This window comes from Amborella trichopoda, chromosome 13, assembly GCF_054954075.1.
Source record: "Amborella trichopoda isolate Santa Cruz 75 chromosome 13, AtrichopodaSantaCruz75HAP2 v2.0, whole genome shotgun sequence".
NCBI lineage: Eukaryota > Viridiplantae > Streptophyta > Magnoliopsida > Amborellales > Amborellaceae > Amborella > Amborella trichopoda.
In genome coordinates, this window is record NC_142348.1 from 23,173,939 (window position 1) to 23,186,204 (window position 12,266).

The following is a 12,266-nucleotide window of genomic DNA, read 5'->3' on the forward strand; positions in this document are numbered from 1 at the left end:
TTCTCTTTATCGATTTTTCAGATATTGCGCGATATAGTGAAAGTTTCAGAGATTGTGCGATGTAGTGAGAGTAGAAGGAGAGTATGACGATTTAACAAAGAAGAGAATTGCCAGGTATAAAGTAAAATGGATAAAATGGAGTAAAGAGAATGAGGAAAGAGAGGAAATGAAGGAGACTTGAAAATATCAATATCATACGTTTTATAATATTAGCGGTAGTTATGAGATGTTTATAAATGACATATCTTTTGGTGGAAAGGTATCTTTGTAATATTTTACAAAAAAAGAGGGAGGTGACCCATTCCATAAAAATAGGGCAAGTCCTCTTAAGAAAGAGGGAGATAACGGTGTAGTTTTCTATTTTTAAGGATGGGGAGAAAATGACGTATCTTTGGTGGAAAAGCATCTTTGTGATATCCATAGCTACTAATCTCCCGAAAAAAGAGATGGGGAAGAAATGACATATGTTTTGGTAGAAAGGTATCTTTATGATATTCATAACTACTAATTAAAAAAAAACAAAAAACAAAAACTAAGAGGGAGATGACAATATCATAAAAATAGTGCAGGTTCTCTTCTAGTTTAAGATATAGTAGATAGATAGATGGATAGATAGATAGATAAGGGAAAGGTTTATCGTGACAAGAGTCTTTAAACAATCAAATTGTGCCTCTCTCAAAAATTTTAGTAGAAGAGGTTGTTTTGATGCCCAAGTATCATCAAATTGATCATCTCGAAATTAGACATGAGAAAAAAATAGATTTCAAGTTTTGAAAATAATGTATTTTATAAAGCATTTTTGATAGTCAATTTTCAAGATTTTCATATATTTGTCCATCTACACTATTTTTAAGCTTTAAAAAAAGATGAAAATATTATTTTAAAAATAAAATGACAATTGTCCAATTGAAATACAGCGTTAGGGCCTAGCCGGCATCCAAAGGGGGCATGATGTAGTCGCTGATGCATATTTCTTCTTCCCTATTTTATTCTGACTTGTGAGGATGGAGATGAGCACAAGATTGGGTTTGCATACAATGGAAACAGAAAAAGGGAGGGCAAGCCTTGTATTCAGTCATGGAAGTAGGGAATTTCAAGGGGAGAGAGCAGGAGCAGGTGTCAATTCCTTGCAAAAATTCCATCTCAACTCCACCTCCCAAAGACCATCTCCCTCTATACAAACATCGACCTCCACTCCATTTAATTCTTTCTTCACTGATTCCACGTCGCTTGGCGGTGAGCTTTCTTTTTATTTTCTCTCCTTTCATTCTTTCGGATTCTTGACTACATTTTGATTGTAACTTTTTGTGTTTCCCTCTTTGTTTTTCTCATATCAGATGTTTCTTTTGTTAGGAACATCCTGTTTTATCAAAACTTGTGTGTGATGACCTGATTCATAGGCTTTCTTTTCATTTTGTGTTTTTTCTTTATGATGAACTTATGCGTGGTGAGGATATGATAGATTGGTGACAATGATGGTTGAGGAGGTTCCATTTCTGTTTTTTCTTTATGATGAACTTATGCGTGGTGAGGATATGATAGATTGGTGACAATGATGGCAGAGGAGGTTCCATGAAATGCCCCCAAACAGATAAGAAACCTCGGAACCTGAACACTCTATGTATTCTTCTATGCTGGTTGTGTTCTCATTGTCCTCTTTTATGCCCATGGGGCAATGATACAAATTCAGGACCTGACTGCCGTTACCAATTACACTGATGTTGGAACCTAAATGCTTGTTTTTTTTTATAAAAATGATGTGTTTTCAGTTCTAACAGAATTGTGATGTCAATATAATCAGCATCTCTGCTCTATGCTCTTTTTGATCCGAGATGGGTCGTGTAGACTCTTCCAGGGATAATCTGTCCATGTTTGAGTAGTCACGAAATGAGATGTTAAGAGCGCATTCTGTACCAAGAACTTGTATTTTGACTTGAATTGTTTAATGATGAACTCATTGGTTATTTTTATGATCAATCCATTTGTTTGTGCTTGAATCCTTTTATGTAGGTGCCTGCTACCAGTTATCTCTAGTGCCGGGTTTGCTAGGACTTAGATGCATTTCAGTTGTTTTCTACTAATTAATTTTTATTGTATGAGGTGATTTTATGTGTTGTCTAGGGCTGGAGGCATTGATTGTTCTGGATGACATTCATGGATAATTTATTGTTTTTGATAATTTTTAATTGGGGTGCTTTTATGTTTTTGACGAGAAAAGAGTGTTAAGTGCCATTTGTATTGTCAATCATATGTGCTTTTCTCATTCTAATTCTAAGTATAATTGGGCTCTTTTATAGGCTAGAATGTGAAGTTAATAGCATCGCTTTGAGAGTCAGTAACCATTGAATTTTGTGTCTTGTTATATTGATGATGACTAAGTTTCTTAAGAAGTGAGTCATCATGGTATGTTTTCATTGCCAATGTTTGATATCCATCCTAGATGCTGCAGTAGTGGTGGTACCTGGTAGGTGTAACATTGTTGGAAGCTATTAAGGTTTATCTTTGGCTTTTTCACTTGGATTTTTCTGTTATGCCCCTGCATAGCATAGATTAATGTGGTAGAGCTGGACTGTTAACCTTGTGCTTGAAAGAATTTAATAATTAGCTCCATGGAAATCAACTATTTTTTTTCCCTAAAGGACTCTATAGTAACTACTACCATTTAATCCACTTGTTATTCACAATTTTCAGGCACTAATGACAGCCTCAGCCCTCTATTATTCCTGCATGATTCCCATATAGATGGTATAGTGTGGTCTAGATGGACACTAATAGTGGTGTTTGAAGGAGCTGGATAATTAGCTCTATGGACATCAACTATTTAAAGGAAAAACAAATCTTAAAGGAAATTCCTAGTGCTCTTCAATTACCATATGTGTTTCTTAGTTGGTGGAGACCACCCTGTATTGTTTGCAATTCAATTTAATAGCAACCATTAATTCTTTACAAGGAAACGAACAAAAATTTGAATTACCCTCATGAGTTCCTCCCTTGATATATCTTCTTCGAATAAAAAAATAATAAATTTCTTTCTTTTCTTCCCAAAAATCCTCCCATCTCTCTCTCCCCCCTCCCTCTCTCTCCCCTAGATATCCAACTATATAAGGGATTTAAATTTCAACAATCAATTTCTCTTCTATACTCTTAAATAAAATCTGTCACATATCGGCTCTTATTAAATCTCTTTTAGTCACATTCCCCCTCTCTTTAACTCTTCTTCCATAAAGAGGAACTGAATAATAGTTTCTTTTTTTCTTTGCATACATGTTGCATTATCGTCTCAGTTGCATGTGGATTGATTTATATCAATCCCATATCTTGATACAATAGATAGGGTGGTAAAAAATAATTCACATAAAAGTGCTTAACATGTGCTTTTTGGAATCAATGTAATTGATGGTTTGATAACTTCAATCTAGGTTACATGGATTCTTCTGTTTGGGTACTGCAAGGGTGTCAGAGAAATATTAAGACCCATACCAGCATGGATTATTTGTTAGGTAGATTGCTCGCCTGGTGTGCGCTAGTGGCATACGGTGCAGTTCCTATGGTGGCATTTGGATCAGTGTTTAAAAAATCGTCGACCCAATCCAGAGTCGGGCGATTCGGATCGGGTATCGTTCAGGCCATCCCGGATACACTAATAAAACAGGATCCTGCATTTTTCTACAGTGAATCATCATGATGATGTTATGATTCGGAAATGAATCGCTATTATGACAACATGGTTCGGACACCTCACATGTCCGTACTGTTCTGATGCCATCTCTAAAAGAGTTTTTTATACAAATGGACCCCGAGCATTAAGTGGCTTCCATCCGTAAACACGTGTACTGATCATGAGGGCTTTTTCCTGTTATAGAGCTTCACGCCTTTTAGATTTCCCAATGTGGGATAATTATCCCAAGTCTTCGTGGCACACAACAATCATCTCTCATCCATAAATAAAAATCAATAGCTTCGATGCCCTTCCATACCCCCTTTGTCTCTCTCATCAACCGTCAGTACACTCCAGTCTCCAAACTCCCATCTCTCTTTCTCGCTTCAATATTCATCTTCCTCAGTACACCCATCTCTCTCTTCAATATTTAGATCTCTCTCTCATCAATGCTCATCTCTCTCTACCTCTATTTTACATTGCAGTCAACACTCTTTTCCCCACCCTCTATCTACTCCTATCTTTCTCTCTCTTTAATAAGACTCACATAACCTTTTGGACCCCTTTCTCTCTGTATAAAATTAGCATTCCCCTACATTACAAACTCCACCACCCAAAACCAAATCTCCCAAAAACCCAACCCAAACTAAAGCTGGAAAAACTGATAAAAATGGCCGTAACAGAAGCCCTGCCTTCAAAACCAGATACTCTAAAGAGATTGCTCTCCGTCTCTTTGTAGTAATTTGTAGGCAGATCGATCGATCTTTTTTTTTTTTTTTACCTAGTTTATCCTCTCCCTCTCTCTCCCCCCGTTAGCATCCGTCTCCTTATCTCTCTCTCTCTCTCTTCGTAGCTATTTGGGCCACAAAGTGGCGATTTTGATAACTTAATTTTTTCGGATATACATATTTAATGTCATAACATTAAAATAGGGTGAGCATGAAGGATGGACAAGCTTCGGGGATTTTGGATTATGAGCGCAACAAAACACTAACACTCAGGGAGTTAGGTATAGTCAGGTGCCCACTAATTTGGATGATTCGTTTCTACATCGATTCAATGAATTGTCATGCGAATTCAATCGATGGCACCAGTGTGACCAAGATGAAGAACGACACCGTCTTTCATTTTGATATTAGGTCATATTTTACGAATTGTATGCTTTATTGTAGCCCATGTATGACAATATACTACATCTATGATACTTTTATGCTTCTCCTTTTGTGTGATGTAAATTTAATGGCTAACAGTAGTTCATACAGAGAAAGAACATCTCAATATTTGCAAAAAAAAATGAAAGTTTTTAATGGAGTACCCCCATTTCTTATTGGATTCCCAAAAAACAACATTTATAATGATTTTAATATATTTTTTAATATTCGTTTTTGGATTTTTTCAAGCCGAATCCGATCGATTCGGTCAATTCCTGATCCGAATCGTTGTTTCACCGATTCAAATGGGTTTTTGGGTGCTCGATCCGGGGCACAGATCCGTTTTTTAAACCACTGATCTGGATTATATTTTTTCCAAACCTAATCTTGTCCAGTGTCTAATTTCCATATAACATTTATGCTTAACCCTCGAATGACTTCAAGTGGACCTCCATTGCAATTAATCAAGAATTAGACATGTACTGATGACTCACCCCACACACCCCACTCGCCCCCCACAAAATATAAAAGAAAAGCTTTGAATTGTTTCAAATGGCAGAAGGTCGTTTTCAAATGGCGGAAGGTCGATGTCGCCAACGTCTTCCTCATCGCCACCGTCTTCCCTATTTCTTATGGAATGAAATTTACGCGTTATACCCAATAACCCACCTTCGCACCTCCCACCAGAAGAGACTTTCGCCTCCATCTCTGTCCATCTCTCAGTCCTATGCTCGAGTTGCATCTTCCCCCCCTCCTATTCTACTGGAGAAGAAGCATCAGGAGTCTTCCACCCTTACCGCGTTTTCTCAAATTTCCCCTTTTTTACCTTACTGTATTACCACAATCCGAGAAGAGACTGATAAACTAGTCAGGAAACTTTTAGCATCCTTGGTCAGGAGTTTTTACCCGGGGCGAGATGACTCAACCGGGATCGAGAAGTGGGCCAGAACCCTATGGGGGGAGCCCTATCTTATCAGTAGACGGCTCTCTAATGGAGACTACTCTCCTTCGCCTCTCAGGAACAGGCTAACCACGCCCTACTCAAAGAACCTAACCCTTCCTTCAAAGGTGTTCCCTGCTCTCTGCGCCGTTGGTCTCCTAAAGAAAGTTCCTACGGGAAGCAAAGGGTATGGCTTACCCTTCATCATATCCCATTGCATGCTTGGTATCTAGAAACCTTTAAGAGACTGGCGGCATCCTATGGTAACCTAGTTTCCATCCACTGGATCGTGCTGGAGTCCTTGCCTTTGGGCTCCATTCGCCTCTTGGTCGAGGTCCTGGACACCACAAAGATTCCGAGCACGCTTTGGCTGGATGTCAACGAACTCTTCTACCCTATTTCGATCTCATGGTCCTCTGCTTCGCCTCCCTCCCCCGATTTCCGTCACCAACCTATCGGGGATTCTCTTCCGGCTACCTCTTCTCAGCAGTGGGTGGTGGTGACAAAGAAGAAACACAAACGTTTGAGACCTCGTCGGAGACCCCCAGAAATGCTGCATCAACAAACTTGGCGCCCTCGCCGGTCGAATCATACTCAGAAAACGGCTAGGAAATCCTCTTTGATCCTGGTAAGGGATTCACAGGAAGGCCAAACTCAGTTTGACTCGCTTACCTCTCAGGAATCGGTGATGGACTAGATGGTGTCTCCGAGACCTTTGGAAGACGCGAGTGTTGTCACCGACTTGAATCGATGCCTGGGGAAAGAGGTAATCGTGGACAACATGCCTCAAAACTGTTCGGGGTTAGGCGATCGACCCGGCCCATCGTCCCCCCTTCCCCCTCTTTTGCTTCGCAAGTCTCCGGGTCGTCCCTTCTACCCGACCCATCCTACCTCATTCCCCTCATCTCCCCTTCTCACTTTGCCTCTCTCTCCTCTCTTGAGGCTACCATGTGCCCCACTCCCCCACCTACCCCCTCACATATGTTGCATGCCTTGGAACCCACGCGGCCGCCTCAGCTGACTACCTCCTCTCGTGTGGCATCAGATAGCTCTTCGCAGCAGAGGGAGCAACCCGAGGCCATCCCCTGTCCCTGCTTCAGGCTGCCTCCTCAGCCTCTCTCCCCCAGGTGTCACCTTCCGACAACTCTGACCCCTCACCTACCCCATGTCCTTTCCCCCTTAGTGGCGAGCCTCAGCTCGACCCGCCATCCCTTGCTCTACCCCTCTCTCATCCCCCATAGAAGGGCCCGTTACCCGATGTTATTGCAATGGTCCTCTGTCGCTTGATCCCAGCCAGCTGGCCATCATCCAGCCTTTGTTCGAGAAGGCCCTGTCGAATAGTATTGACGTACCTCCTACGGAGCATTCATCAAGAGGCTCTGTTACTCCACCAATCTCCTCCCTTATATGTCCCTCCTCTCAACCACCTCACCTTGAATCTGGGTCTGTCTCCCTTCATACCTCCATCTCATCCATTGATTCTGGGGTGGTGCAGCACGTCGAATCTAGCCTTGTTTCGCCCCAATCTGCTACCTGGTGGGTTGGTCCTCATCTTCACTCTACCTTCCTCTCTCTTTCTTTCTATCTGCTAAACCTTGACTCCCTCTCTCTCGTGGGCTCCAGACCTTCCCCCGCACAGAAGATGGACAACGATCTCTTCTCAGTTGGCATCGTCACCGCCCAATCGCTGGACCCCTCCCCTCTCGATCTTGCTTCAGTCGCAGACATCCTGGCCCCCCACATTTCCTTTACCCCTCACCTTGTTCATATCCAAAGAACCCAGATCATCCACTATGTGTGGCCCCCAAACTCCCCTTACCCTCTGTCCTCCTACACCTCCATCCAGACTTACCAATTCCTGACCTATATTCCTGCCTTCTCCTTCCTACTGATAATGCCTTCCCCTATCTCGGCTAACCCTACTACTCCTAATGTTCAAGACCTGGAAAACACTCCGGTTGATAACTCTCCACTATACCCCATTCCGAATAGTTCCTCTGGTCAACCTCCCCATCCTTCGGCTCACGACATTGACCCTGTGTTGACCTTCTCTCCTCCCGCTCATACTAGCTCTAGCTCCCCTCCTCTTCCAACCCTACCCTCTGACCTTTACCCGTCGGCCCAGCCCTTCAATTCTTCCTCTGAAAATCTTGTTGAACCTAGGTCCCAGCGTGCCGAGGACGCAGAAGAAAATTTAGAAGATAGGTCTAATCGAGAGGAAGATAGGATGAGAACAATGTACAGGATAATGGGTTTTGAGTACAATGGACCTGAAGGACCAGCACAGGTTCATCACGGCTGACGCAGAAAGCAGAATGTAGGTGAGAATCAAAGGACAAAGAGAGTTAAGCAACTTATTTTCTTCCTTTCTCTTCCCAGGGAAAGTAACTGATTTTAGCCCTTCCCCATCCATTCTTGGTCGCCCGAGGAGGTCCCCCAAACTGTCATCCTCCCCTGCTATCACCTATCACAAATGAAACGGCTAATTTGGAATATCAGAGGCCTTGGTCAGGACTCTAAGAAAGACGCCGTCAAAGCCTTAACCCTGAAACTCTCCCCAACTATTCTTGCCCTTCTCGACCCTGACCTAAAGCTTGTTCGTCAGGTCTGGGGCAGGAGACCTTGCCAATGGGTCTCTCTGCCGTCTATTGGAGCCTCAGGAGGAATATGGGTGATTTGGCATCCATCAGACCTTTCTCTCATCTAACATTTCGTTGGGAATTTTCTATGACTCTCCTCCTTTCTAATAATTCAGATGGAATCCCCTAGAAATTTTTGCCTGTCTATGGCCCGAACTCAAACACCATTAGACAAAGATTGTGGGCTGAGTTGGATCACATTGCCTCCCTTCCACATCCCATTTGGTGTGTTGGGGGAGATTTTAATGTGGTCCGCTGGTCCCACGAGAGGAACTCCTCGTCTTCAATCACCCAAGAAATGAGGGATTTCTTAGAGTTTATTAACCGTAATCAGTTGATAGATATCCCTCTTCAAGGCTGCAAATACACATGGTCCAACCACAACTTAATAAGTTCTTGATTCAGCAAATTGGGAGGAACATTTCCCTAGATTGCTATCTTTGGCCCTACCTAAACCTACTTCGAACCACTGTCCCATCCTTCTCAACACGAATCCTGTAAATAGGGGCACTCGACCTTTCAGATTCGAACTGCATTGGCTCCTAGAGAAGGACCTCCCAGCCCTTGTTAAATCCTGGTGGACTTCCTTCGATTCTCAGGTCTAGGGGAGAGCGGGATTTATCCTCCAAAGGAAAATTCAGCTTCTCAAAGGAGCTCTCAAATCTTAGAGCAAAACCATTCCCGAGAACTTCGCGCAAGTATAGTCCTCTTTACTGGAAACCATCAACAACCTTGATGATATTGAAGAGACCAGACCCTTAGATGTCTCAGAACAGGATCTTAGGTCTAAGACTAAGATGGAGTATCTCGCCACCCTAAAAAAAGAAGAAATCTTTTGGTTCCAGAGATCCAGAGTTTCGTGGTTGAAAGCAGGGGATCATAACACTTGCTTTTTCATCAGATAGAACGCTATCATGACAATAAAAGTCAACAATACTTACCTTACCCAAGCTGGTGATATTCAACAAGCCATCCAACAGTTATTTCAGAACTTATACTCAGCTCCCCCTTAACCCAGACTCAGATTCTCGACCTTAGACTTCCTTTCACTCAATGAAGGCCAAGCAGCTTGGCTAGAGCGACCTTTTTCTGAACCTGAGATTCTTAAAGCGGTCAATGCTTAGCAAGTGACAAGGCCCCTTGGCCTGATGGCTTCCCGATTGCCCCCTTCAAGGAGTATTGGGACGTAGTCAGCCATGACTTCGTCAAATTTTTTGAGGATTTCTTCCATAGGGGCATTTTAAATACAGCCATGACTGCCACTTTCCTAGCCTTGGTGCCCAAAAAAGAAGGAGTTTAGGAAATTAAAGACTTTCGGCGTATCAGTCCCCTCAACTCTTCCTACAAGATCCTGGCAATGGTTTTAGCGTTTAGACAGCAACATGTTTTGCCTTCCATCATCTCTAACCCACAATCTGCCTTTATCAAAGGTAGACAAATTCTGGATGGGGCCCTTGTGGCCCACGGATGTGTCCATTCGAGACACATTTCCAAACAACCAGTCTCATCTTCAAAGACTAGGAGAAGGCATATGATCATGTGGATTGGTCAGTCTTGGATGCGACTATGGCCAGAATGGGTTTTAGGGAGAGATGGAGGAATGGATGAGGGGCTGCTATTCGAACCCTCACTTCTCCATCTTCATCAATGGAACCCCTCTAGGCTACTTCCCCTCTTCTAGGGATCTCAGACAAGGAGACCCCCTTTCCCCCTTCCTTTTTGACATAACTGTTGAAGTCTTTAGCCATTCCATTGCTCGGGTCTACCAAGCAGGCCTTATTATAGGTTTCAAAACTAGTAGACAAGGGCCCACTATCACTCACCTACAGTACGCGGACGACACTTTAGTCTTCCTGGAAGCTACTGCTGCTGAGGCAAAAAATCTAAAAACTTTCCTCAGCTGTTTCCAATTAGCTATTGGGTTCAAGATTAATGTGGAAAATCTTGTATGCTGGGGGTGGCTTTGTCACTTGGTGAGATTAGGGATCTCATTTCAGATTGGGAATGTAAAGTCCAAAACCTGCCTACAACCTACTTGGGCCTTTCCTTGGGTGTTGGTAAGCCAAGAAAGTAGCTTTGGTCCCTAGTACTGGACAAGATCAATCAACGATTGGCCGGGTGGAAGGGTAGATACCTTTTCTTTGCAGGAAGAACTACCTTGATAAAAGCTACCATAGCAAACTCCCCAATCTACCTCATGTCCCTTTACCATATGCCTGCTCATGTGGCGAACCGCCTGAATCAACTCATGAGGAATTTCCTTTGGTCTGGGCAAGAAGACGAGGAGATACCACTTTGTTGCTTGGAACAAGGTTTGCCAACCAAAAGTACAGGGAGGTCTTGGGATAAAGGTACTGCGCAATCACAATGCAGCCTTGCTTGAGAAATGGTGGTGGCGCTTAGCCACTCAGCCAAACGCCCTTTGGGCGCAGCTCTTAAAACTCAAGTATAAGATTCCATCAGAAAATTGGCTCCCGGGAAGAGCCCAAGTCCATAATACCTCAGGGGCCTGGAAGCCGCTTTTAACAGTCTTGTCCTCTTTCAAGATACACATTAGGTTCCACCTGAGAGAAAGGTCGAGAGTTAAATTTTGGCAAGATATATGGCTAGGGACTTCCCCTCTTCGTGAGGCCTTCCCAACTCCCTTCTCTCTCGCACAAAACCAAGATTCTTCTGTGGCCCAGGAACTTAGCACCTTGGGAGGCTGCAGAGTTTGGAATCCTTCCTTTAGAAGGAGCCTAAACGAAGTCAAGACGGCAGATTTCCAGCGACTATTGAACTCCCTGCACTCTCTCTTCTTCATTTCTCAAGGAAGAGATGATATCATTTGGACCTTAACTCCCTCGGGCAAATTATCTGTGGCTTCACTCTACAAAAACCTTTCCTCCTTCCCCTCCCCATCCGAACACTTCTCTAGAATTTGGTCCACTATTGCACCACCCAAAGTACAGGCCTTCAACTGGCTCGCCTTCTCACAAAAAGCTCTCTCAGTTGATCAAGTACAAAGAAGAGGGGTGCCCATTCTGAATAAGTGTGTTTTGTGTGAATGTGAGGAGGAAACAAACTCCCATTTGTTCCTGCTTTGTGCCTTCTCTTCAGACTTATGGGGCAGGGTACAACTTTTTGGCTTACAATGGGTTACCCCACCCTTGGTAAAAGCCCTCCTTACCATCAATTTTGAATCAAGCTGGCCAAAGGTAGGTAGAATCCTGTGGAAAGCGACCTTAGCTGCTACCATTTGGCTCGTATGGATGGAAAGAAACTCCAGATTTTTTCGAGGGACTAAGCTTTCAATTCCGGCCATTTTTCAAAAGGTAACCACCCTGGTGACCTTTTGGGCATCCAACATGAAGTTCTTAGCTGGAATTCCAAGATCCTTCTTCCTTTCCCAATGGGGAAATATCCTTTATCACCAACCAGCAGGGGCAGCTAGGCCAAGTCTCTGGTTACCATCGAACGATGGGTGCTTCTTGAGGAACCCTGGCCCAGCAGGGTCAGGAGGGGTTTTAAGAGACTTTGAAGGCAATATTCTCATCACCTTCTCCGATTACCTCGGCATCAAGGACTCTCACGATGCGGAAGCCTTTAGCCCTCCTCCTTGCTCTAAAAAAATTCAACTCCTCCTAGGGCTCTAGCTTGATAGTGGAAGGTGATGCCAAGCATGTCATCTCATGGGCTAGTAGGACATGTGATCCTCCATGGTACTTGATCCAAGTTTTTAACGAGGTTCAATAAATTTGCAGGGCTATGTACTTCTCATGGCAGCATACCTAGCGGATGTCCAACGACTTCGCGGATTGGTTGGCGAAGGAGGGTGCTAGAAGACAGGGTGAGGCAGTTCAAATTGGGTCCACCTTCTTTTTTGCTTTGGACCAGTG

General features: G+C 43.4%; 1 protein-coding gene across 1 annotated transcript in view; it reads left to right on the plus strand.

Annotated features, from left to right (window-relative positions):
• The first annotated feature begins 887 nt into the window (after positions 1–887).
• LOC18448495 (uncharacterized) overlaps positions 888–12,266 on the plus strand; it is a 46,693-nt gene continuing 35,314 nt past the window's right edge. The window contains exon 1 of the mRNA XM_088856664.1: positions 888–1,236. Coding sequence (XP_088712790.1) covers positions 1,005–1,236 — 232 coding nt within the window. The 5' untranslated portion in view covers positions 888–1,004. The remainder of the gene's footprint in view (positions 1,237–12,266) is intronic.